The sequence below is a fragment of the Calonectris borealis genome, chromosome 2, assembly GCF_964195595.1.
Source record: "Calonectris borealis chromosome 2, bCalBor7.hap1.2, whole genome shotgun sequence".
NCBI lineage: Eukaryota > Metazoa > Chordata > Aves > Procellariiformes > Procellariidae > Calonectris > Calonectris borealis.
In genome coordinates this window covers 119,438,297-119,464,807 of record NC_134313.1, presented here as the reverse complement: position 1 = coordinate 119,464,807, position 26,511 = coordinate 119,438,297, and the positions used below count along the sequence as shown (strand labels likewise).

At 38.3% G+C, this 26,511-nt stretch overlaps 1 protein-coding gene across 1 annotated transcript in view; it reads left to right on the top strand.

Moving 5' to 3' along the window:
- ARPP21 (cAMP regulated phosphoprotein 21) overlaps positions 1–26,511 on the top strand; it is a 123,018-nt gene that overhangs the window by 8,870 nt on the left and 87,637 nt on the right. The window contains exons 3-11 of the mRNA XM_075143116.1: positions 8,758–8,926; positions 10,671–10,876; positions 11,286–11,327; positions 11,726–11,767; positions 12,653–12,742; positions 16,817–16,967; positions 18,237–18,315; positions 19,633–19,692; positions 20,595–20,735. Of these exons, the coding sequence (XP_074999217.1) occupies positions 10,709–10,876; positions 11,286–11,327; positions 11,726–11,767; positions 12,653–12,742; positions 16,817–16,967; positions 18,237–18,315; positions 19,633–19,692; positions 20,595–20,735 (773 nt within the window). The 5' untranslated portion in view covers positions 8,758–8,926; positions 10,671–10,708. The remainder of the gene's footprint in view (positions 1–8,757; positions 8,927–10,670; positions 10,877–11,285; positions 11,328–11,725; positions 11,768–12,652; positions 12,743–16,816; positions 16,968–18,236; positions 18,316–19,632; positions 19,693–20,594; positions 20,736–26,511) is intronic.

Sequence of the window (26,511 nt, the reverse complement as noted above, 5' to 3'; positions counted from 1 at the left end):
CTAATTTATATTTACAATTGGCATTTTTCTTTTTTCTTTTGAAACCATGGCAATATAGAGCATTAAATACAATCCATAGCATGCTTAAGGCTTCTTCTTGTAATGTGTGGTATTTACTACTTAACTGCATTGCCTGAGACCAGCCAAAATGGGACTGACAAAATGGGATTAATGTATTTACATAAAATACAAATATGCGTATAATAAAATGTAAAGATATATAAATTAAATACATAAAATGTACAATTTTAATATACATATATAGATATTTATATCTATTATATGTGTTTATAATTTCTGTATCGTATTAGGACAGTAAGATAACGTCTCTGCCTTAATTTTCTTTTTCTTCAGAAGGGCTTCAAACAATGAGAAAACAGGGGGATGTGGATCTAACAAGAAAAAAGTAGTAATTCTCAGGAGATTCAAAGCTAAAAACAAGGGGCATCTCCAGATTTGATTGAAAATTGCCAAAATCTTATCTATACCTCTTGCAAGATTTTAGACAGAATAGTGGTGTCTAGTGAAATAAGCTTACTTGATGAGATTTTTGTCTACGTAAACTGTTCTCATTGGATGTTGTCCTCCTCAGTCTATTAGTATCCAAAAGAAGCCATCAACTAAGCATTTGTATTCCAATATATTTTCTGATAAACACAATCAAGAAGAAATTTTAGGAGTGTTCCTATGTTGATAAAGATAAATTAATAAAATAATGAATCATAAAATAATCTTTTATTGGGAACTCTCAAAGGGTCTAGCCTTTGTTGCCTTTGGTAGGGGAGACTTGAGCTATAACTGTACAAGTTGGTTGGAATATGAGCTTGGAAAACTTACTCTGCATTAAAACAAGCTTGATACCAATTGTCTTTGAACATGGAGAGTATAATTGCACAGTTTCCGAGCAGCCAAGTTAAATGAGGAGGAAATATCTCATAATGTGTGGTGCGTTTTTTTGTTTACTTGTTTTTTAAACATTATATAGATTTATAGCTTGCCTTTTTTGTTGTTGTTTTTCTTTTTTTTATGTTTTTTTTTTTCTTTCGTGGAAAGAAGAATTTTTCTTTAGCTGCAGGCTAGTTTTGTTTCAGAAAATGGTATTAGGACAAATAGGAATAGCTACTATGCTTAATTCCAGTAATCAGAAGAGACTTTTGGAGGGAAATAATGTGTTTTTTTTTTTCTTTCAGTTCTATGTGAAAGCTTTTTGCTGTTTTGCAGTTGGTGTTTGTCTGCTAAGGCAATTCTAGTGGTTAAGCTCAGGTCTGTTTCATCAGCATACCGCTGCTTTGCTGTTAGCGATTATTTTCTTTCAGGGTTTGCCAATTAAGCTAGTGCTAGTGAAAGTGCACCTAATTTGTCAAGAAATGGCAGGATGAAATATAGGGGCCATTATATAAATTGGGAAAGAAAAAAAATCAGGAAAAGCATATGTGAGACTCAGTGATACTCGGTCCATTCCTGCGGCATTTCCATTCCAGTTATGCCTTCATCCACTGGTGATGTTGGAAGAAGTGTAAAGCAATTAGTCATAAGTTATGGGTCATCCGTGTCCTGAGCATTATCTATTTAAAACAAACAAACAAACAAACAAATTTGCCTTGGGAGAAGCTGCCTAGAAAGTTCTGAGCAAATACCATGTTAGTAGTGTACAAAGTTGTTTTCTTTGTTTTGTTTAGGTCCCCTCCCCCCTCCCCTCCTTGGACTCAATTGGTTTGTGTTTGGCACAATTGTTTGTTAGTAAATGAGGCACGATGGCTTAGCTGGCCACTTGTTTATTACCTGCAGTCTGCTTAGACTGAATTCTTCAGTCATGTATGCTCAAAATGCAGACTCGTGGTGCTTGGGTTTTCTAGTAAAGTCCTTAAGCTTTAAGAGGAACTGAGTAAAGAAATAGGTTTTATATATATATATATATATATATATATATATATATATATATATAAAAATAGGTTATATAGGCTTATAGTTCCTGTGTGTAAAGCAAAATGGACTTAATCCGTGGTTACCTGAGAGGCTAGAAATGTCAAAGAGAAGTCATCGAAGGAGGAAAGAGTAGGGATAGCTTGACTTAGAGAAACAAAAAATGTTTCAAGGACTCCTGCATTAAACTAAAAAAAAAAAAAAATATTTTGTTCAAATTAAAATGAATGTAAGCTATATATTGTTTCAGATTTCATTATGTATAACAGCATATCATGGTGTACCACAAACAGCTTGCATTTTCTCACCTTAGACTGTGCTGGATACCTGTAGTCCCACCACTTCAGTCTGTGACAGCTCCCAGGCTCTGCAGTAGCTCTGATCGCCCTCAGCGCTGCTGAGACCCCTCTGTGGGGAACCCAGGCTCATTTATGCTGTGGTGTTGATCAGTGTTTCATACTGAAATGACAGTATTCCTTCTGGGATATCCTTACGATATTCACTGTCTTTAAAGTGGTTTTAGCATTCGTGAAAACAGAGCTTCTCTAGTGCATTCACCACTGTGCATCAATGGGTGGAGGAACATCTGTCTGCCCAGAGTGCAGTCCTGCTGGGGGAAGAGCGTGAGAGGGGTGTAATGAAATGTTGAAGCAGAACATCAACTGATAAAAATTAGACTAGATGTAGATGGTAATGGAAACTGTGTATACCTGTTTAACTGGCAATTAAAAGGGATTGGCTTCTTTACATCACCTCATTATTTGCTGTTAGGTTTACAAATATTTCCCACAGGAAGAGAGAACTACCAAGAAATCAGGAAAGCTATTTAAAATAAAGAACAACTATTGGCACAAAAAGAAAAATATACAAAGTATTTGATGTATACAATGGGGTAATGGAGAAGGTGTCCTGCCAAGGCAGTGAGGTTCTTGAACATCTTTACAGTAAGATTGCTAGAGCATGCTCTCTAGACCCCCTCTAATCTTAAAATAAAGCTATTGGTCTCTAAAGAGGACTTTATGATACAATTATCTTTGATAGCTGAGAAATAGACCCGATTATCTGGGAAGATGAGTTGCAGTCCCCCTTTCCCTTTTGAATTATGTATTTGCCTATGTTGGCTATTGTACAGGATTTGAGGAAAATGACTTTTGTGTATTGCAAGGAGACTTGTGTGCATTGAAAGGATGGTTGGGAACCACTGTGCCTCTGTGTTTGGAGTCACTGGAGCTGTGCTGTTTTTCACCACCTGAGAGTCAGACCAGTGAATTTAATGACTTTGATTTTTAGGGAAATTTGTCAGGTTTATGTCTGGGAATGAGATACAAATTGGTATGTTTGAAATGCGCAAGGCTGTGTGGAAGGCTGGGCTAAAGCAAACAACTCATTGCAAGGGTGTGGATGTGTACATCTGATTAGCTTGTTAAAAGTTTGAGTGTTAATCTGTTCCTAGTAAATTTGCATGATTGACATTTATTAGCCAGATCACGCAAAGCCTCGTATTTTTTCATGCTGATCCTGGAAAACTTCAAATGGTCATCGGACAGATAAAAGAGCATTTTTTTGGGGCTTTCCTTAAGTATTAAAACAAAACAGGCTCTCCCTATAGGCCATCTATATTTATTTTCCTGGGTAAAGCTTCTAGCTTTGCAGAAATATAACAAGCTAGAGGGAACATCATCATTATTACTTGGCTGAAGATGATGACATTGACATGAGGTCTTCTGACAGGGGATTAAAGTGGAAAATATTGGTGGTAATCCATTAGGAACAAGAAGATCCCTTTGAAAAAAGGAATCAGGTTGTAAACCACAAAAAATTGCTTTGTTTCAGGTTTTTTTTGGTTGTTAGACTGTTCTCATCCCTGCTGTAATTTGTAAATACAGGGTTTCACATGCAGGTTGAGAGGAAAGCCAGAGGCTTCAGCTGGGCTGCTGCTCCTCATATCATCTAGTCACCTCTCTTAAAAGACAACTGGTTGTTGTATAGGGTCTGAAATCTGATCCAATGTATTTCAATCCATCCTGTTTTCATCAAATTTGACCACTGTTGCTACCGACTGTTGTTTGCTGGCCTGCTCAAGGTGGGTCAGTGGCCTCTGTGCTGTCGCTTGTACACAGATGCTCATGTTCCTACAACTCCTGGGGAAAAAAAAATTGCATCTGCTAACTGACAGTCTCTGTTAAAGTGCCAACAGTAAACGAGTCTAAATAACCTTTTAACTGCAAAGGTCTGTGGCACGTAGGAGCAGAAAATGTAGGCAATTGCTGTATCTGTTGTTGTACTGATGATCGAGAGGGGACAAAGTGAAGACAAGAGGAGGTGGGAAATAAAATAAGGCTTCAAACATTTTCTTTAAAAATATATTTTGCACTTGTTTTTTAAGGTTTAGTCTTCTGTCTTTTAACAACCAGTGAACTTGTAGGATTTCACATATTTCACAGCCTTAATTTTTATTTTATTTTTAAATTTTTTTTCATACTAAAGTATTTTGGTGTGAGAGCTGGCATGGATTATTATCCTGCTATGCTAATACGCAGCAGCAAACTTGGCTTCCAAGTGCATACATGTATTTCTGTGGGAAATGTGGAAAAACAGTAAGAAGGAGGACACAGTACCGCCTGTCTAATGATGTAGGTCCTGAAGACTAGGACTGACAACTGAGCACTAGTGTGTTCAAACTAAAACTCTAGGATATACTTTACTTGCCTTTTTTGGGTTTGGTAGTGGGGTTGGTGTTGGTTTTTTTGGTTTGGGGTGGTTTTTTTTTTTTTTGAACAGTAGGTTTTATATCCTGAAGATTTTCTTTGAAGCCACCACAGAGAGTTGAAGCTTTTGTTTTCAGTGTAAAACCTGAGATTTTCATAGATTTGCTTGATGGAATTTTTAAGTAAATGTCAAATAACAGGAAGTTTATGTTTTAAGCCACACGAGTTTGGCAACATTGAGGGCTGTGTGTACTGATAATATTAAGATAATGCCATAGTCCATTTCCAATGGTTTCCAGGAATCTGATGTTAGTTAGCTTTGACTCATTATTTGCTGCTGCGTATTAGCATAGCTTTATACGTATGGATGAGGTATATATCACATAGTGGAAATAATGACTGACATCTCTGCTTCTGGTTCATGGGCTTGTACCTGTGAGCCATTCATGCGAGTGGAGAATCACTATGAGATGAGAAGGATCCTGACGTGTAGGTACCACCAACATTATCCAGTTTTCAGTTACAGGAGCCGTTTGGGCTCAAGTGATTTTAGGTCTATGCTTAGCAGCTTTATTTGAAGAAAAAACCCTTGGGTTTCACTCTGGCAGGGTTCAATCCTGCCAGCTGCTGCTGCCGACTCTTGGTTAAGAGTATGCTATTTGGCCTTAAAGCCTGCTGATCCTCTCTTCTGAGAGAGGACATGTTGATACTTACTGGGAGCATAAGGATCTCAAAATTCCTGTTTCAGTATGTGATACCTTTGAGACCATCAAAACATTTCCTGATACGTAATACAGAAAGGGCTTACTCTCCTGTGGTGGGCTCTTAGGGTTTTGTCTAGATGTCTCTCTGTTTAATTTCAGTTGATGGTCAGCTATCAGATGTTCATTGAGGAGTGCGTTCTAATGTCTTTGCTCGTTCTTCTCTTCTGTGCTTTTTTGACAGCTCTTCTTCTGGGTATAGTTTTTAAACGCTTGCATTAAATTAAGTGTATTCCTTCCCACAGACTTTTCTTGGAATCTGCGTGGTATGTGTTGTACGAACGTACGTATGCGCCTTCTTCCATGCCTTTCTCTTCAAGCTCTGGCAGTAGCTGCTCAAGCTCGGTAGTACCCTCAGCTTCTAAAGTGAAAATCCTGTTAATAAAGAAAGCAATTTAAGAAAAAAAAACAGCATTTCCATCCCACAGTGTATACTGATCAGCTCGTGCTTACAAATTCTGTGCAAATAGATTATATTTCTATTAAAGAGGTTCTACAAATGGCTTGGTGGGCACCTGTATTTTCTGTTGCACTGTGGTGTGTGATACTCAAGTTGCTTTAAGGAATTAGAGACTGAAATTTTGCCACAAGCTCCTGTAGACCGCTTCTAAGATCCCAACACCCCAATGAAATTTTGCTCGCTTGCAAATAAAGAAGGTGGGTTTTGCCTAGCAACAAGCTTTGGGGTTTCTACCTGAGGATCAAAAACACAAGTGCATTTGTTCAGCCTTTTGCGTCACTTCGTTACTTAAGGTTTTGACAGTCAAATCATTGCTGACATTTCTGTTGATGTGCGAGAAAGAATCCAGTATGTTTTTCCGTAGCAGTGCTGCCGCTGCAGGACTGACACTAGTAAAAAGGGCATTCATCATTGAATAACCAGATATCCTGGAAACACGTGAGAAACGGAGACGTATTTTCAATCAAAATGTCTTGCTCTTAATGGCTATTTTCTGAATGATTCCTTTTTGCTATTTATACTCTCCCTGAAGTATTTTATAGAAACCTGAGTCCCTTTGAAAACCCACCCAAACAACCAGATGTGTATTTTACGTATTGTAGTATGTAAATGATTAGTCATCACTTGTAAATTGCCTAATGGAGGAGGAGGAGGAAGAGGAAACTTATATTGAGGGAAGGTGAAGAGCTCGATTGTGACTGCTGTACGACTCAGTTTTTCCCACCCTCTTCCCTCTCCCCCCCCCCCCCCCCCCGAAGATAATTATGAAAGATTTTTTTAAAAAATCATCCTAAGAAACATTGTCATTGCGGGTTTGAAAAATGGTAGCTGCACACTGTAAGCTTATTTTCCATTTGCTTACATTTTCTTGGGTAAATTTATGGGGTTTTTTTGTTGTTTTAATTTGAGATTCTATGGTCTTCTCATACATTGCCAATGAAAAATGATGTTGGCATCAGAGATTTTAAGTGTAACAATATGGGTAACTCAGTTTATGGAGATATATGTCTTTTGGTAAAGCATGATAAGATTATGTTGAGCATCTGTGGCACAAGACCAGAAATGCTGTTTATTGGAGTCTTGGCAGATCTCTTCACTTGCTGGATATGATACTCGTTGGTTGGTTGGTTTGTTGTCTGATTTTTGTTTTGCTCTGTTTGTTTTTCTTATGAATAGTTAATTCACAACACATGGTAACACTGAAGAATCCTGAAATAATTTTTTATGTCCTGATTTTGGTACAGATATGTATTTTTCAGTTAGTTTTGGAGGGTTTTGATTGCAACGGTCTATCCCCTGGCTGGCTGTTTTCCAGGTGAAACTGTAATGCACTGTATTTCCTTGGGTTTTTTGGTTTTTGGTTGGGTTTTGTTAATTTTTTTTTTTTTTTCCCCCTCTCTCTTTCAGAAGTGTGAGGGAAAGGGTTAATGGAAGGTGGTTATGAGGAAAGGTTTTTCAGTCAGTGGTTTATTCACTCTTTTCTCTCTGAGTATTGGCTCTGTGAAATACATTTGCATGTGCTTGAATGCTTAGGCATAATTTTCCATATTGTTTCTCCACTCCCATCGTGATCCTGAAAGTATGTTTGTCAATGAGATAAAATTTCTGAATTTGTACTGTGAGAAATACCAAAAAGCGAGTGGGAAGACTTATTTTGTACTACGCTGTTCAGACGTACTTTTTGTTACTCTGTACAAATTATTAAGTGGTTTGAGGAAAAGAAATATTTTTATGTATATAAAATTGCAGGCTGGCAGGGGTAATTTATAGAACTGCCTGCTGGTCTCCTCTGTGTGCCTGAGTTCCCAGAGAGAGCAGGACTTGATTTTTGTGAAAGGGTAAATTCCATTCCTGGCACATGAAATTCAGCTCTTTTAATGTGGTGAGTTCCAGTGCACTGCCACGTACGGTACAGCAATTGCATCCATGCGCAATTTAACATGTGCCTCAGAAACAAGGGGTCTAATATTAGAGTGAGATGATTTTCAGCTTTTTTTTTTTCCTCAAGTAGAGTGATACATGTTTCCTCCTATTTGCTGTTGTTTTGTATTTGCAACAACTGCTTCAACCGTGATTCATGTGCAAGCCTTAAGAAGCCTTGCCTGTTGTATCAAGACAGTTCGGCACACAGCCATGGCTTGTAAATCAGTCGGACTCATCCCAAAATGCTCCTTTTCTGTCAGACCAGCTATTCAGCTGGCAAACACAATCCTGATGAACAGCATAAATTGCATTGCTGAGGCAACTCTTTCTTCAGGTTTATTTTCCGAACTGTAAAGAGATCTCCTTTTTCTTCCTCATACAGTGCCTCAAAAGAAAGTTTTTCTGGTGGCTGTTGTTCAAGGAATAGGATTCTTCCTTCTCCTCCTCCCAACTTTTATTCGGCTTATTTAAATTAACATCTCGATTCACTACCCTGGCAAAGGAGGTCACTTTCTAAAAGCACCCACCTAGCTTCTTTTTCAATAGTGTTTGACTATCAAAATTTTAATTGGAGCAGAAGCCGTAGTTAAAAAGCAGGCAAGTCCTTTTTCCTCATACCCTCATTGATTTCTGTTGAAGCAAACAGATGAGCTTATATATAAATATGTATATATGCTTTTTTTTAATGAAAAGTGCTGGAATTCACTAAAAAAGGTTAAAATTGAAGTGAGTAATCTTCAGTGCATAATGCAATTGTTAATTTTAGCTCCTTGCGTAGGAGCTGTTATGACTTGAACAGCCGGCTCTAGCCTTCATTAGAGAAGAAGCAGGCAGTTTTGAGACAGGTGGAGCTGGATCAAGCTGCGAAAGTGATTTGCTTGAAGCTGGTCATTAGTGTTAGAAATCTGGTCCTATCTATTGCATCCTTAACTTGTACCATGATCATTACTGTTGTTATTATTTACTTTTCGTCTTTTTCCAGGTTGACTATGATCCATCAAAGTGTCTGAAGGACCAGCATGGAGATTGGCACTCTGAACTGTTAATGGGGACATGGGACTCACGTTGTCATTGATCATTTGTGTGGACTTAACCAGCGAAGAGCAACAGAAGACGCTAGAAAGACAGTGGGAATTATAGCAGTTTTTCAGGTAAATGGCTTCTTTGGTGCAGCTGATAAACTATGAGTGTAATTGGTTTTGTGAACACTGTGTAAGCATGTAGATGAGCTGCGGGGGTAATGTGCCCATGAAGAACTTGTGCATGTGTGTGCATTTCTTGATGTAACTCCTTAACAAATTAAGGGGTGCTTAACAGATCAGTTTCAGGTCTCGCCATTCATCGTCTTTTGAATTTTTAGCAAAGCGCTTCAAGTTTCAGTTGTAACTGCAGAATAGCCAATACCATGGGACTTCCTGGGGAGGGCGGTGGGAGGAAGGAGAACAACCCAAACCTTGAATTGCCTTACTGTGAGCTAATTTGTGAGCTTCATATTCCAGTCGGTTTATTTATGAACAGTGTAGCTTCATTTCTTGTGAAATCCTCAGTCCTTCTCAAATGGGAAGATTATGTAGGACAGGTTTTATTATTTCATTTGCTTACAGTGTCAAAACAAAAGCAAAAATTGGAAGAAGTAAGTTTTTAAAACTCAGTAGGTGTTACTTTTTACTTAAAAGATAGCTTAAAAAAAAGAAGGTAAGTGGTATCAGATCTGTTGAATGTTAATTACAAACTGTAAAAAGAAACATGGCAAAGTGTGGTTTTGCTTAATAGCCACTGTTTCATTGTTGAGAAGTGGCAAGGTATTGCAAAAGACGCTTTCTGAAATAACTCCCTTTCTCAACTGCAGTTGTTTTTCCTGAAGATACTTCTTAATCCAAATGGATGGGGAAAGAAAAGTTAAATTATTCATGAGTCTCATTTGACAATTGATCAGTGGGGGAGGCTTCAAGAGGGAGCTGGGGGGCGAGAGAGAAAGAGAGAGAAAATAATAATAGGCTTTAACTTTGAAAAGCCTTTAAAGCTTCTGTACAACAACCCATTGTGAGCTGAGAGTAAATGCAGTTCAGTTAAGATATCTTCATTAGAAATACCTGCCAAGGGCTTCCTGTAGGATTTTCATAGTGCTGGAGAGTGACATGGGGTTTGGGAAGAGGCTTAGGATTTTAATAATGGAGCTGTCAGTTTGATGCCTGAAAACGTGGACCCTGAGAGCTTTATTGCCAAATTTAGATTTCATATTTATATTGAATTACTACCTCTTCAAATTTTTCTTTTTTTTTTTTTTTTTAAACTGGTAGTGAGCACCATGAGCTTCTGCTATGTACAAAAAACATGGTTGAGTGCTAAAAACAGTGTTGCTGCTCACACTTGGTTTTTATTTCTGTTTGTTTTGTTTGTTTTCCTATTCTTTTTTTTATATAAAAAAAAAGAAAAGGAAAAAAAGAGGGAGAAAAAAAACCTAGAGGAGGGGAGCACTGAGGTGCCAGAGACCTGGAAGTCTGAATGGGTCCTTCCTGCCTGGTGCCACTGAGCTCTGTAGTGGAGAGTCCCTCACCGTCCCTGCCGCACCTCTGCACTCCCGGGGCTGGGCTGGGAGAGGCAGGGCTGGGGAGTCGCAGCACCTCATCTTAAATCTGTTCTCCACCAAGACTGATTAGATCAGAGCTCTGCTTGTTTAACCTGACACAATTCTGCTGTTATCCAATATTGTCAATTCAGTACATCTCTTCAGCTGGGACATACATAGCTTTCCATTCCTGACCTGCGTATTTTGGTTTGTTTATCAAAAGAAATGAAATTGCTTACTTGGGAATTGGAAAAAAAAAAAAAAAAAAATTCACCCCCAGTGTTTTTTTGTGTGTGTGTTTGTGTCGTGATATCTTGACCTTTCAGGTCACCAAATCTTGTTATTTTAATTTCTGTCTGGAAGAATGTCTGAACAAGGTAAATTGAACCAGGAGACAGCAGAGGAAGCTGCGAAAGAGCAGGAGGCTGCCATCTCTGAAGTGAACCCGGACAACTGTATCCTTAATAAATCTGAAAGCTCGGAAGTAGAGGAGAAGGAGGAGAAGCTGAGCGATGCCAAGACAGAGCTGCAGGTAAGACAGGAATAGTGAATGGGTGTGTTAAATATCAATATGTTACCATTGCCTTTCCATTTCTATGATCTCTTTCATTGCCTACGCTTCCCCTATTTTTTTCCTCTCATAATTTTGAGAGTCTTTCTCTTTCTTTCTTTCTTTCTTTCTTTCTTTTTTTTTTTCCTAATTTTGAGTCCTCTTATCTCCCTATAAAATAAATGCTGTTATTTGTTATACCTTTCAAGCTCTTTAGGCTGCTGTCCGTGTTATTAATTTTTCTGAGAAGTTAATTCCTAGACGTCTGTGTTAAAGCTTGGTGAAATATTTGACTGTTTTCCCTCTTTGGGGATTTAGAAAACTACCTTGATCTCATGAATTTACAGGTAATACTAATGAATAACTACTTAATGTGTGGTTTGGTTTGTAGGTGTTACTGCCAACAAAAAGTTGTTATGCAAAGCCTAAGAAGGTAATTTGATAAGAAGACTTTATCGGATGAGGGGGTTTTAATCCTTTTTGCTCAATCGAATATAAAAATAAAGGGGGAGACTACAATTTAAGAGGAATTTGGAGGGGGGAGCATTTACTTAAGTATGCCTTTTCTTACATTTTTATTATATGCAAAATTACAGAACACTGTGCAGTATGTTTTTGTTGTTTATACCTGCTCTTAAAATGAGTAAAGCGAGCAGAGATGATTCTTGGTTTTTCCTGCTTTCCAGACTGGGTTTGGGGAAGTTGTTTTTGCAGTCAGCAACTGATTAAAATCATTTAGGAGTGATTTAGTCTCTTTATTTATTGGTAACGCTCTTGTCATGCACATTTTCCACTGAAGTGGTAACTGCTCTTCTTTTTTGCTATACCCAGAAACGAGGTGCAAATCAGAACCAGCAGAAAAAGAGATCCAAGGTAAGGGTCCATCTCTGTTTGGAATTGCATGCCATGGTAGGATAAAGAATTTCAATCAAATGTCTGTCTGCAAATGAAATGATGACCTTCCATCACTTGTGTGGTGGTTGGGGTTTGTTTTTTTTTTTTTTTCCTCTCCCTTACCCCATAATCTTGTTGCACAAAGGCAGAGGGCTTCCTCTACGTAAAATGTGTCAGGCTCCCCTTTATGTATCTGTCATACTTTTATGCTGCTGGGCTTGCTGTGTGCTTGTGTTAGCATGTGCGCTTGTGTGCGCCCCTGGGGAAGGAAAAAGCTCGTTCCTTTTGCTTTAGTAATTAACGTTTGTGTTTGAATTTTATTTTAATGGACTAATCTTGACATAAAGAAGCAGAGGCTGACTAGCTCCCTAAGCAAGGGAAAAAAAGGAGCTTCTAGGAACAAAAAAAACCCAACCTCAAAACCTTCTTTTAATTTTCCAAGTGCAGATCCATAAAATTTGCACATTTTATTGTCTGTGTACCTTGGATATAATGCTACTAGAAGAAGGGGCGAACAAACAAAACCACCCAAAACCAAATGACAGAAGGAACCTTTGAGTTTAACTTTATGTTAAATTACCTTCAGTATTGAATTTTCTATTCTTTGCTGTTACGATTTTTGGTGGAAGCAAGTGAACTGTAGCAGAAATGATTAAAAGCAAAAAGAAACCTACCACCTCCCCTCTGTGGCAAATGGCTCGTTGCTTAGAATCCTTTTCTATCCACATCGAAGGCAGATACAATTTTGCTGGCTGGGTGGGTAGTAGTTATTTGGGATATTCAGGGACAGCTGATGTGTGCAGCTTATGTGACTTGGGGTCAGTAGTAGTGTTCTCCGTTTTGTTTTCTCTCTCTCTTATTCAGTCAGGAGCTAAAGGAAAACTTGTCCGGAGTCTTGCTGTGTGTGAAGAGTCATCCCCTCGCCCGGGAGCGGAAAATATTCATGATAATCAGGTACACTTGCAATCATTGCTGTTATCTGCATGGTTGACCTCCATGTTCAGTTGCATGATTACGTTACTTAATTGGGCATTTAACAGTGTCTGTCTTGGGGGAAAAATTACATCCAACAATGAACACGTTTTTATGAAGTTATCTGGTTTAGCGTGAACTTTATTTTGATATATTAGTTTTATACTATATCACAGGGTGTTGTTTGCTTTTTTTTCCAGACCCCCTGAAAATTTCAGCAAATGGAAAAGAATTCAAAAGAATTCAGATTTTAAAATTAAAAAAAATAATAACAATCAAAAAGAATATTAATATGTTCTTTTCTCTAAGGCTATCTCTTTCGAGGCTGCACCAGATACAGTTATGAATATACTCTGGTTTCTGGTTCCTCTGAGATTCCAGTTCATATCAGTGTCCCCCTTCACATAAAATTCACAGGTCCTTCGCTCTCTAAAATACCTTGGTAGAGCCAAGGATGCCTCCTACTGAATGGCATTCGTTTTCTAAAGTCTTGGTGTAGATTTTCCGGTATCGAAAAGCGTGTATTTGAGTTTATCTGTACTGGTAGTGTTGTATTCCCAGCAGCTGGTAGAGCTCTGTCCCCTGCACCCCTCACCTCGAACAATAACACTGGTGGCAGTCTTTGTAGACTAACTTCAAAAAATACCCCAAAAAGCAGAAGTAAAAACCTCAGATACTCTTCTTCGCTTGCCTGGTAAGAGCAAGGCTTAAAAAAAACCAAAACCAAAACATCATGAGCATTGCCTATAATTTATGAGATGTTTATGCACAAACGAGATCAGCCATTGAGAGAGCTTGAGCAAGTGACTTCTTGTGAGCTTAGCACAAAAACAAAAAATGACATTTAAGTGTACTTTCTCACCGTTTCCTCTATTGACTTGAAACAAAACAAATCCAGCTCTCCTCTTAGCTCTTAAGTATGGAGAATTTTTTCTATTTTTTTTTTAAAATTTTTTTTAAAACACCAAAACCCAGGTTGTTTAGCAGGGGGACGACTACATGTTCTACTGCTCTACAATGATGCTTATGCAGTAGATGGGCAGATTATTTTATTAGTTGTTCTGTTGTAGGTATACGCTTTCTGCTTAACTTGCGTTACTCAAGATGCGTGGCTTTTGTTCTGCTTTCATTTGTATTTTCTATTGTTTAATGGAGAATGAAAAGGAGAATAATATAAAGAGATTGTATCGAGCATCACATGGTAGTTTATAATGTACTGCACAGGACCTGTATTAAACGTCAGAGACTGGCAGGTTTTGAGGTAAAATCTCTGTCCGGATTGCACCCGACGCCAGGCAGAGGAGGGGGTCCTGTTACACACAGCCTCTGGTCTTACCTGACTTTGACCAGCCGCAGCAAAGATTTCTTTGACCATATCAAAACATTTATGGGAGATAAAATGCCTCCCTGGAGCCCAGCATCCTTTTCCTAAAGACACAATTGGCTCGGTGTAATTAATTAGATAGGAATTGCACTTTTGCTGTCACTGACCTTTTACTAATGCATGCGGCTCAGCTTTGCCATGGAAAGCTGGACCTGCAGGCTCCTCCTTGGGCTGGCTGAAGGATACAGGAAGTTTTGTGCCAACTGAATTGCTTTGCTTTCACTTTAGAGGAGAAAAAGGTTATTTTCGGTTTGGAATTTTTTTTTTTAATTATTATTTTATCTTAATGGTTTACAAAGCACAGGGAATTAATTATCAGAGAATGTACGGTACATTGCCAGAACTACTGAGTATGGATTGTACTGCAGACTTGATGTTTGTATTTATATTTGAATACTTGCCTTCATTTTCCTGTATAGGGAAAAAACTTGTTTACCTGTATTACTTGATCTTGAACGCTTACCTGATGGTTCACTATGTCCTTACTTAAAAGGAATGTTGCCTTTAATGTTATACTCTTGACCAAGAAGTGTATTATTGCAATTTGAACATTTATTTTGTTGTTCACTATACTTAACTTGTATCAATGTATTTATTAACGCTGTATTTTATTATTGAGAAAAATCAATAAAAATCTAAGAAAATACACAGTAGCTTGCTTTCACGACTCTACAGCCCTTTTGTGTGTTTCTTCTAGTGCAAGTATATAAGTATTATGTTACATGTAAGATGGTATCTACTGTATGTTCCTATGTGTGCTTATGTGTAAAGTCTGTCATTTTTCTTTCCATAAGTGCATTTTAACAAGCCCTGTGAGGGTTAGGATTGATATCCTGGGAACAGCATGGCCAGTTACATTTTTCTCCTCTTTTGAAAAGCTAGCAACAGAGTCGCTCTGCTCCAGGCAGTGCAGGGAATCAGAGTTATCCTTCGGGGTCTTTTGGCAATGGTTGATTCAAAGTTTGTTGTTTGAATGAGAAATCAAATTGCTATTTGAAGTGGAAGAAAGCAGGCATAATGTTAGTCCTCTGAGTGCAACTGAGCAGGTTAGCAAACATTTTTCTATGTATCCTTACCTCAAATGACCAGGAGTTCCCACTCTTTCCCTCTATACGGTCAGGTTTTGGCTAATAGTGTCAGCCAAAACTAACAGAAGTAGGGATTAAGGATAGTAGTTCAGGTTAAATTTTGGCTCTAGGGCTTTGTTTCTCTTTTACAGTGCTTTTCATCTCAAGTCTCTTGTGCCACATTCGAACTTCACAAAAAGTCAATAATGATTAAGCTGAGAAATTACCCAATTTCTGTCTTACTGTGGCATGTTATGCTGATACCTTGTTCTGTTAGGATCTTGTCTTACATGTGTTGTGGTGGCTGATTTGTAGTTCTTTAAAAAATTCAGAAACCTAAAATTTGTAATAATTATTGAAAGCATCTTTTGAATTCATAATGGTCTGGTTACTTAAAAAACCCCCACCCCTTACTTTAAAGTTTTGTATTGATCTTTTGGTATGCTAGTATTCTTAGAAAAATTTTGAAGGAAAGGAATTTACTAGCATTCAAGAAACTCTGATTTCTCCAGTATTGGTGAATTTGGTTTTCATTAACATGATGCCAAAAAATTATCAGGCATGCAGGGCTCTCTTCTATTAAAGAAAACTGCATTACCAGGGAGTTTTGTGACAGCTTAATTCAAATGTGCATTTTTACACTACTTAAGCATATAGTATTATTTTGGCCATTTTTTTCTTCAAAAGGATATGAACACAGAATTATGCTTCCTTCAGTTTTGTCCAACCAGATTGGTATTTCTTGAAACATATAAATTATGCCATGGTAACTTCAAAAGAAAACGATTTGTGTTTTGTTAAAACAAAGCCAATATAAACTAATGTTGTAAGTGGGAAATAACAAGTTCTTTAAAGCAAAAAAACAAATCAGCTTGAATTCTCAATTTTAATGAAGTTTTTAAAGCTGAAGCATGCTTTCAAAGGGATTCATCGTCTCTGAAATACTGAATTCTTGAGGATAAAACTTGTGATGCCTTGGAGAAGTTCACTTGCCAAAACTTGTTTAAAAATCGCAGTGCACATTTCACCCGTCTTGCTAAACGCATGTTTGCATAAAGTACCTGATAAGCCCTCTTCTATACAACTGAGTTTATAATTTACTGGCACTCTTCTACTATCAGAGCCTGAAAGCTCAGTCTCGCTGATACTGCGCTGATGTGCAGAACAGTTCATATGAACCTGCAGGATTTTTTAGTGAGGGGAAAAAAGTTTCAGACATCTATCAATCAATCATCATTTAACATGTGTAGTATTGATTAAATTATTGAATTACTTACGAAAGCCCATATAAAATGTATTTCACTGTTCTAATAAGTCTTAAGTAAGAATTACTGAAGTGTAGAATAATATAGTGCCTTTAATATAGGTAGAATAGAAGTTTATAGTATTCAAATATTAGGGAAGAAATACACTTACCACTAGAATTTGGCCTTTAAGATGACACTATTCTCCTGGAAAAAAAATCATTTTTCAAATAGGAAAGAAATGTATCTGGCTTCAGCTTTTCTAGCTACACATATTTTAATGCAAATCTCTGCAGGTTGGAAGCCATGGGAAGCTTACTGAATCTGGCCCTAAATTTATCTTTCTTTTTTTTCTCAACAGGAATCAATCCAACTACAGCTTTCATGTTTTCCTAGTTTGCAAGAAGAAGATAAATCTAGTAAAGATGACTCCGAGAAAGAAAAAGAGAAGGATAAAACTAAAGAAAAAGATAAAAACAGTGAAAAAAACAAGATCAGGATGTTATCAAAAGGTGAACTTAAAAATATTTAAATTGCTATAATTACTGTTATAAAAAGCATTGTATGTTTTTTATAAGCATGCATTTCTTTATTTGTGTATAAATACACAGTAGAAGTGTTTTCGTACATTGAGAAAATTCAGAACCTGAAATGTGTATGCATGAGAGTGTTTTTCATACGAACATCAGGCTTTGAAAGTGAAGAAACCTTCCAAACTGAGGTTTGGTATTAGAGGGTTATTAGTTTTTCTTTAACGTAAAATCATTCTTCTGAATACTTAACCATGTTGGTATAAACACATACATATGTAAATATATGTGTAATTATATAATAAGGTAAGCGTAAGACTCTAATACAGTTTTTTCCCCATTAATGATAATACATTGGCATGTCACTTGTGTAATGTAGGCAGTAGAGAGTAATCCTCTTCACTATTGCTCCTCTCTCGTGGAGAATTTCTCTCAAATGCAGTAAGGAAATCTATCCATGACCTTCAACCTGCATTGCAATCTACTATTATCACCTACTAAGACTTCTTCAGGAAAGATCTTGTATCTAAATTTGGTATTTTTTTTTTTTTTTTAAATCTTTTTATTAATCCATGGTATAAAGTTGCAGCGCAATCTCTCAAAAATAATCATTGCCTACCTGGGTGTGGATCCGCAGCTGGTGTGAATTGTCAGTTGGCTTCAATGGAGCTCTCACAGTTCACGCCAGCTTGAGGATCTGTGTGTACTTTTGAGTCAGGCGATACAGCAACGCTGAAAAATTAATTCTGACTACTGTCACGCATCCCTATTACCCGCCCACTCTCGGGCGTCACTGGATTTCAGTCTGTTAATGCAAATAGAATTCCCACTGGCACGATGCCTCATTTGCTATGTGTACAGCATATATTAAGTGATGCAAAGAGACATTGATGAATAAAACTTCTTTTTTCTTTTTTTTTTTTTTAATTTTATTTAGTAGTTTAAAGGAGGAACTTGCCAGGGTCTTGAGTGGCATTGAAGGTTTCCCATGATTTTCAAATGACCAGCAGTTTCTGTTGGTGTCTAGTTTTGGTGCTGCGTTCTCAGTAAAACAGTACAGAGGAACCATGAACATCCACCCAGTGCTTCCGAGCGTTGATCTTTCTTGGCTGAACTCCAAATGAACATTTTCTTTCAGAGCTAGCTTTCAGATTGTTGCTGGAAAATGGATTTTGATTTGTAGCATAGCTTAATCGTAACTCTCGAAATGAAATAAATGAGTGGGGGGGGGTGTTTGTTTTTATTTTTCAGATTGCAGTCAAGAGTATACAGACTCAACAGGCATAGATTTGCATGAGTTTCTCATTAACACATTAAAGAATAACCCCAGGTAGGTATTTTCTGCATTAGAGCTGGCACTCCTGAAATTATAGCTGGTGGTCTTCGAGTTCCCATAACTGTACACTGTTTTATTAGTTCTGGAGATGGTTGTGAGGGACAATGTAACGGCGGTAGGCTGTTAACTGAGCAAAAAGCTATAAAAAGTCATGAACTTCTATTCCTCGATCCAGTCACCCATTGCTTAATTTCACTTTCAGTGACATCTGGTCTTTATCCTTACCTTCTTGCATATAGCTTTACATGATGTTAGCAGTAATATATTATAACCATTGCAGTTGCAGATTTGTATCTGAATATAAAGTAGCTTTCTTTTGGCAATGCTGCACGCAATTAAAATCCTGTGCACAATGCCAAATTCTCAGTATTCCCATAGTTTTCATTTGGAGCAACAAGCTCATCTCATCGTTAAATTTGCCTCTAAATGTTTAAGGAAGAATTTGTAACATTTTTATACGTTGTGATTTTCAACGTTCATTTCCATTGAATCTGTTAAATAGATCCCACGTAATTCTGCAGTTATAGGAGAACTAGGAGTAATTGGGTACCTAGCAGCTTGCATAACCTCTTGTATAGATGATGGAAGGTCCTTGAATTGTTTTATCTGCACAAAATGAGGAAGTTCAAAAGAACTAAGGAGTGATGGACTCTTGTCAAGCTTAGAAAAAAATGTATGTGTGAAAATATGCTGGGGAATTTTTTGAATGTTTGGGGGGAGGGGGGGGGGGGGGGAGAGGGAAGGAACATGTGAGACCTTCCAGTTGAAAACAGAGCATTCTGACTGTGGCATTGCCTCCTGGGAGCCATAGTTCAAAGGTGTTGTTCTCCATTGTGCTCTCTAACTAGATTAGATGTGCCCAGTCTTCTCGCCTGCAGGTCAATGCCTCATGGAAGATGTGTCTTGGACAAAATGTTGAAAATTTCTGTGGGTAGCAGCTCTTCTCATGAAAGAGCTAGGTTAGCTGGAAATCTCATTTTCCATCAAATAAAGGGTGAAAAAGGACCAAAGCTATCCATAGCAGTCAGTCTTTCTATGCAAGGCGTTGATGACAGCCTGGCGTGGCTGGAAGCACTCTCACACCGTAGCTGAGCTCAAGGAAGAGCTAAATCTGTCATGTATGTCAGCAAAGGTGCATCAAAGCAGGCTGCAGTCTTCTCCAGATGCGCCAGGGCAAAGTACATTTCATTTTTAACCAAGATGGCTGACAATGCTTGCAAAATTGCCTTACAAACATTGATATATACATTTTTTCATCTAAAATGTCTATTGCTAGTTGATGCTACAAATCCTTGCATTTCTTTTTGACAGGGACAGAATGATACTCTTGAAAATGGAACAGGAAATTATTGATTTTATTAGTGACAACAAGTAAGTCGAGTTCCATGCTTGGTTATTAAGTCACGTGTGCGTGTAGCAATGTGAGCTGTGCGAGGGATGCACTCATATGGACCACAGTGCTCCTGAGCGCTGTTACTGGCACGCTGCAAGATCAGGCTTTTATTTCCTGACACGTGGTGGTACTGCTTAAAATACCGTAGATGTAAATGAAAACCTTTTGCTTTTCATTGTGTCGTAATTGCACTGGCTCCGCTCGTTTAGGTCGAAAAATACAATTAAAGCTTTCAGTGCAGAGGATGATCAAATATGCTACCGCGCGGGTCTCCCTGTGTGCTATGTTATTCTAATGCGTTGGAAAATAAGACTGAACTTGGATGGAGGGATTCTTGCTACCATTTGCTCTTGATAATAAAATGTTTCTGCAGCTTTAAAAAATAAAGAGTCAGAATAGCAGCAGAGGAAAAAATTATGCCAACGGGAAATAAGCATTTTTTCAGTAAGAGAGAAGAAAGGAGTATTTGCCAAACTAGATCTTTCTAGCATGCCCCTGCAGCGGACCTTTGGGAGAAAGGCAGAAAGCTGTTGCCAGTATCTCAGCAAATCTGCGTGATTGTTTGTGCAGGGAGCGCGAGTGTGTGTGCGGCGTCAAGGGATGAGTTCTTCCCAATATGCAGAATACTTGGTCAATACCGTGAAGCGTGAGCTTTGTTTGTCCCAATGTAGCGCATGGAAATGTGCTTATTGGAAACTTTAAAAATAATTCCTTTCTTTTTTCTGCCTTCTTGTAGCAAACATTTATATGTAAATGCACAAAGGAGCAGTTTTCAGTTAGATTTCTGTCCACTGAATTATCGAATGTATTGCTATTTTCATTTAATTATAGCTCAGAGGGAAATGTAATTATCAATGTGATTTGTCTTCTTTTTTTCCAGTAATCACTATAAAAAGTTCCCTCAGATGTCATCGTATCAGAGGATGTTGGTGCACAGAGTGGCAGCTTACTTTGGAATGGATCACAACGTGGATCAGACTGGAAAATCTGTAATTATCAACAAGACCAGCAATACAAGAATGTAAGTAGCAACGCTGTTGTGTTCTTCCTTGTTCCCTTTCACAAGAGCTGGTTTGTACCATGACTGCGTGGCCTATTTTTTTTTAATATATTTTTTTATTTTTGTAGCAAGAGTGAGTGCTGTTTATCACTTTCTAGGGTGGGAGGGGAGAACAGGGCTCGCATTGTGAGGTTATTTAGGGATATAAAGAAGCATAAGGAGAAATCAACCCAGTTTGTCTCTTGCAAGAAACTTAACCCAGTACCTTGGAATGTTACTTTCCCTGACTCCTTAGTGCCACCACTTTGCTACAGAAAATAGCTCGTTGCTTTATGTGTCACCTGATACCATACGGCTATATTCCTAAATAAGCCAAACATACTTGGAAGATTGCCTCTTCCCTTGTTTTGGCTCTTCCTGCTTCAAGAGTTGTTTTCTGCCCAACCTGATTATTTGGGATTTGGTTCCCCTCCACCACCTGCCACCATTCATTCCCTTTTCCTCCTCTTCTCCCCTCCTGGTTCCACTTTATTTTCTCTTCAAATCTCATTGTTTGACCACAGAGTTTCTGTGGGATATGAATTCTTTGATGGTTCAAATGCATTGCAAAATTCCTGGTAGGTTAAACTTGTGCTGGCATGCTTTATGCTCTCCTCCCTGAACCTGTATAAAGCTAGCAAAAGCTTGATACGAAGATCCTTGGCTAATTCAGCAAAGATGCACTCATGTGTCCTTGCCTAATCAGCATCACTTCTGCTGCCGAGTGCCACGTGTGTATTAACCATCATGGAACCGTACCCTTCTTTTCCCTCTTTACCTATAAACTACGTAATGAAGAGGAAGTAATTACAACTGGGTAATGAAGTTTTGGTATCTGGTATTGGAACAAGAAAGCCCCATTTGAAAATTGTGTACTTCCTGTATTCAATTAGTAGGAGAAATAAAAGTATTTATTTCATTTACATATCCAGTAGTTAGGTGATTTACTTAGATGCAGTTGCAGAATTTTTTTTTTAAATATTATTAGCTTCTCCTGTAAAAGGCTAGAGGGACTAACTAATTTTGCAAGATCAAAACCTGAGCCAAACACATTGGTATTTATTATTTCACTGAGCCCTAAAAATCTTCCGTGTGTGAAGTAAATTTAAGATCATGGACAATTTATTTTAGATCCTTTTCATGGGCTATCCCTGAGATACTTGGGCATCTGTAAAACAACACTTAGATATTAAATGTTTTTAAAGGTTTGAATAAAGCGTGCACTAACAGTCTGATTTCCAGAAGTCGAGAATTATGGTAGCTCGATAAAACTAACACTCGGGCTGCTAAGGCTTAGCTTCAGGGTCTGGTAATACCTGCCCCTGTGCAAGGGCTATGTTTGGGTATGAATAAGAAAAAGCTGGGTATGCAGCAAAGGTGTTCTTTTTTGAGCTGTAAATGAGAAAAAAAAATTAGTCTCCTCTTAAGTAAAACACAATCAATCATATTTGAATGCTTTCTAGGCACTCCTCTCTCTTTACAGTTCTCCCTTTTCCCTTCACATCTGTGTCACTTCTGTAGCTCAACAACTGCTACAGATCTTTCCTCACAGCATTGTCTTCTCCTGGTTGACTTGATAATGTGAGAATATCACATTAATATCTGATAATGCCTTGCTCGGTTGTGTGGCTGTGCATCGCAGAGATGGGTAGCACTGGAAGCACTGTTGGAAATGCTTGCATGGCGCTTCTGGAGAGGACACTGAAGTCGTCTTCAACAGTCAAAACTTTATCCGAGTGCTCTGGTGAAGCTGTGGCTTCTTGCGTGGTGGGAATGAGCAAGCAAGGCTGTTCACCAGGCATGAATTGGCATCCTTGTGGGCAAGCTCAGCGGGCAGGACGTTGCAGGGGTATAACGGATCGAATGACCCTTTTAGCTGTGGTCTTGCAAGCTGGAGGTGAGGCACGGAGCCAGACAAATTGGTTCTGCCACCATTCCTGTGTAGAACTTCCAGAAATAAACACAGGGCTTTGCCCCTCTGTTGACTGTGAGTACAGCTGTTTTGTAAGCACCAGACAAACTGCAGATATTTTCCTTTCTGCAGTGATTTGATGGTAGGTAACTGGATTATATGAAGCTCATATTGCATCATGGTGCTTCCAGAGTGTTATTTACATTATTTTGATACTGCTGTAAAATAAAGGTTTGTAGAAATAGCTGGAGGAGATGGCATGTTTTTTTAAAACGGCCCTAGCTCTGACAGAAAATAGATTGTTATTATCCAGGTTGAATAAGGGCTGATGAGATTTTTATTATCCGCAGCAAATATTGTGTAAGTTCCACATCTGAAAGTGTCCAATGTGATTTTGTGTGTTCTGCATTTCAGTACTCTCAGAGGAGACAATTTTGTGCCTTTCAGAATCAGCACCAAATACTGGGAATGTGTTGGCTCTATTAATTACTACTTGGACAGTATCCAGAATACCGGAGAATCTGGAGAGCAGCTGAAATGCTGTCCGACATGGTTATGCTGTGCTTTAAGCCTGAGCCTTGACAGTTTGATGCGAATTTATGGAGAAGCCCCATAGACAGATATTCTGAAGATTTGCATTTTGACAATAAATTATCTCTTTGTGGCATATGGTTTCCAAAGTACTTCAGCTGCATACTGTGGAGAGGGAAGAATATTCTTGCATACTCAAGAATTCATAAATTCTGCACTGGCTGTTACTTTGTGTGTGTGTGTGCCTGTTTGGGAAGAGCATATGACCCTGTGCAGTCACTGTGTGAGCTTGGATAAGCACCGTGTGGCTTATTTCTCTGGCCGAGTGAGGGTTCGTGTCACATCTCTGCTCACACTTGCAATCCATGAGGTTTTTCCCCGACTCCGGGCAATGAGGTGCATTTATTCTGTTCAGCAGAGACCTCTCATTCTCCCTGCCTGCAGGTGCTTGGAGGCACAAGCGTCAGGAGAGTTAATGGCTTTGAGATGAATGGGCCGGTTGGGAAAATCTGGTAACAGCGCTACCTTAGAGGTGCCGTGGTATGGAGTAGGGTCTGTCAAACGGCAGACTAGGGTGTGAATGGAGTGGATGGGGGCATTTGATTTCTTTCATCAATTGGCCATCTTAGGGCAACATATAACCACTTCTGTGTACCTGTGCCTATAAAAAATACCTGCTTTTTGAGGGCTTGGAATTTGAGAAAGTGCTTATTAAAGAGGTTGCAGCTGGAAGGAGGGCCGCGGCTTGTCTGATCAACCGTGCTGCTTTATGGAGAGGGGAAGACGATAGTAAAACTGCACTAGGACTTGAATCTCTCCAGGATTGCAATCCTGGAGCTTTAGTGAACTCTCAGTGAAGTCTCCCTTAAAGTACAGTCAGATCATAACGACAATTTTGCAGTCTGAAGACGATGAGGAGCTTAATCTAAGGTGCCTTTTTTTTTTAATTTTATTGGAATGTGAACAAGTCATGCTGTTCTTGAAACATTTTTATGAAATGAAATTTTAAAACACAGAGAGATGACCTCAACTACCCAAATGTTTGTTAACCTTCATAAAGTTAAGTCTCTGTACTCTAGCTCTCATTACAGAATAGTGGATTTTAAAAACAAATTATCTTTCTGTATGATTTTTTTAAATTAAGACTAGGTTAAAAAAGAACAACTTCAAAAAAAAAATATAATTTTTCATGGTCTTATATCTTACAAAGTCCTGCCTAACTAAATTGTCCAACTTCTAAAATCTTATTCTCAGCAGTATACATGAGAAAAGTTGATCAGAAAATGAGGGAGGGATTTTTTTATTGCTGTTTTTGTAGTCAAAGAGCTCAAATACTACTTAAAATGGGAAGTCTGCTTTGTTCAGTATGAAACTGCGCTCGTGTCACTATTGTAATGTATATTTGTCTGTCATCTGTGTCTGCCTGTCATGCATCTAAAGATACACTGAAATATACGGGCAACTTAAGACAGTGAAATATGATATAAACAGAAGTTTGGAATTGAGGCAAGATGTCAGACAGAGCATCCCAAATTGGAGGCAAAAAAATGGGTATGTGCCACCTTCTATTCCATATATTCCTCATAATTCCTGTCAAACAACTGGAAGTATTGCAGAGCTTTTTGCAGAACTGTTCATATTATTACACGTATCAGTTAATCAGATTCATTCATTTGATTATCTGTAGATAGGTGATGAAATGTAGGGGAAGTGTGTTTGGTGTGCTTGGTAAATGAAAAGGGTTTTCATTTTATTGAGATCATCACCCATGTGACAAGAATGTCTGTACCGCAGCCCACACATGCGTTCATGTGCATTTTTATTTAAGCGTGACTGGCAGGGCTCATCAGAAGGTGGAGTGCTTATGATACATAATGGTTGTATTTAGACATTTTCATACCTTCTGAGGGCGTGACATTATTACGAACTTTATACCAATACTCACATCTTCAGTTATGACTAATTTTTTTCAAGCGCATCATGAGTTATGATCCTTGTAATATTTCGTTTTCTTCTTAGTCTGTTAATACGTAAATGTTAATAAAATATTGGCCCAGTTGGAAGGTTTTTTGGTGCCTTTGAGATGCATCAAAAACTTTGGGAAATAGTAAGATGTTATGTGTGTTACAGGGGTTCCTTATAATCTCAGGTTGAACTGTATCAGTGGAAGGAGACATACTGTACAGTATGTACTTTGAATAACCTACAAGACCTTCGTAGTTATGACATACAATTTGTGTTAGTCTGTCTCCTCTGTGTAAGAGTGGTTTGAATCACAGACAGAGAAGAAAAGTTCTCATTAGGTTTCTATTGTGTATACACCGAGTGATCTTGTTGTAGATAACATCTATGCTAGCAGAGGTGTGCTGTGCCAGTTTCACCATTTTAAGATAAGAATCTGAACTTTTGGTACAGGATCCTACAGGCATGTCAGTAAAATGGTGTTCACTGCACATTGGCAATTTCAATGAGGATTAGTTTCTAGAAATTTTTGTTACCCTAGGCTGAAGTGCCAAGAAGACTTTCTTGAGATGCCAAATGTTACAGCCTTTGGAGCATGCAGAAACGTATGCCTTTCCCCTTGACTGACTAAGGTATTCATGGTTGCTCAGTGTAAATGACTTCAATTTCTTTAAGCAGTTGTTTGCCGTTGGGAAAGATGGGACATATTCCATATGCAATTGGTAATGGCTCTTTTCTAGTTAGGTATATGGTAGTAGTTACAACTGTGTACCTGAACACCTATATCTTATTTTTCGTAGGATCTCAGTCAAAGCAATTCAATGTTTGCCAGAGAGTTTGAAGCACAGTTTTGGGTTCCTCCCCCCCGCCGGCCCCCGCGCTGTAGTATGGAATAGTTATCTGGCAAATGGTTTGCTGTATGTTTTTGCATCTGCATTTAAGCACCTTATGCTATCCTTCTTGATTATCATATATGTACACAGAGTAATGATCTCATGAGAGCAGAATCACTTTTATGAGCCATATGATGCAGGAAAACATATGTGAACACCATTATTTCTGGTTTTATTTTTTTCCTTGGAGTCTTGCATTACTTTTCTTCAAGGGACTATGGAGTCCACTCCATTTCTCTGTTTCCTATTGTAAGTACCTCTTTCCTGTCTTCACTACAGAATAGTTGCTCCTTGACTACTAAGAAATAAGCAGAAACTGGGGATATCTATACTTTCCCTCTGGTTTACAATTTCTGTTGCCCAATCAGTATACCAGTGTCATATGTTACAAATGTGTAGAGAAATATAAGGGTGCGTAGTAGACGTATGCAACTAAAATAAAAAAAAAACACTGTATAAC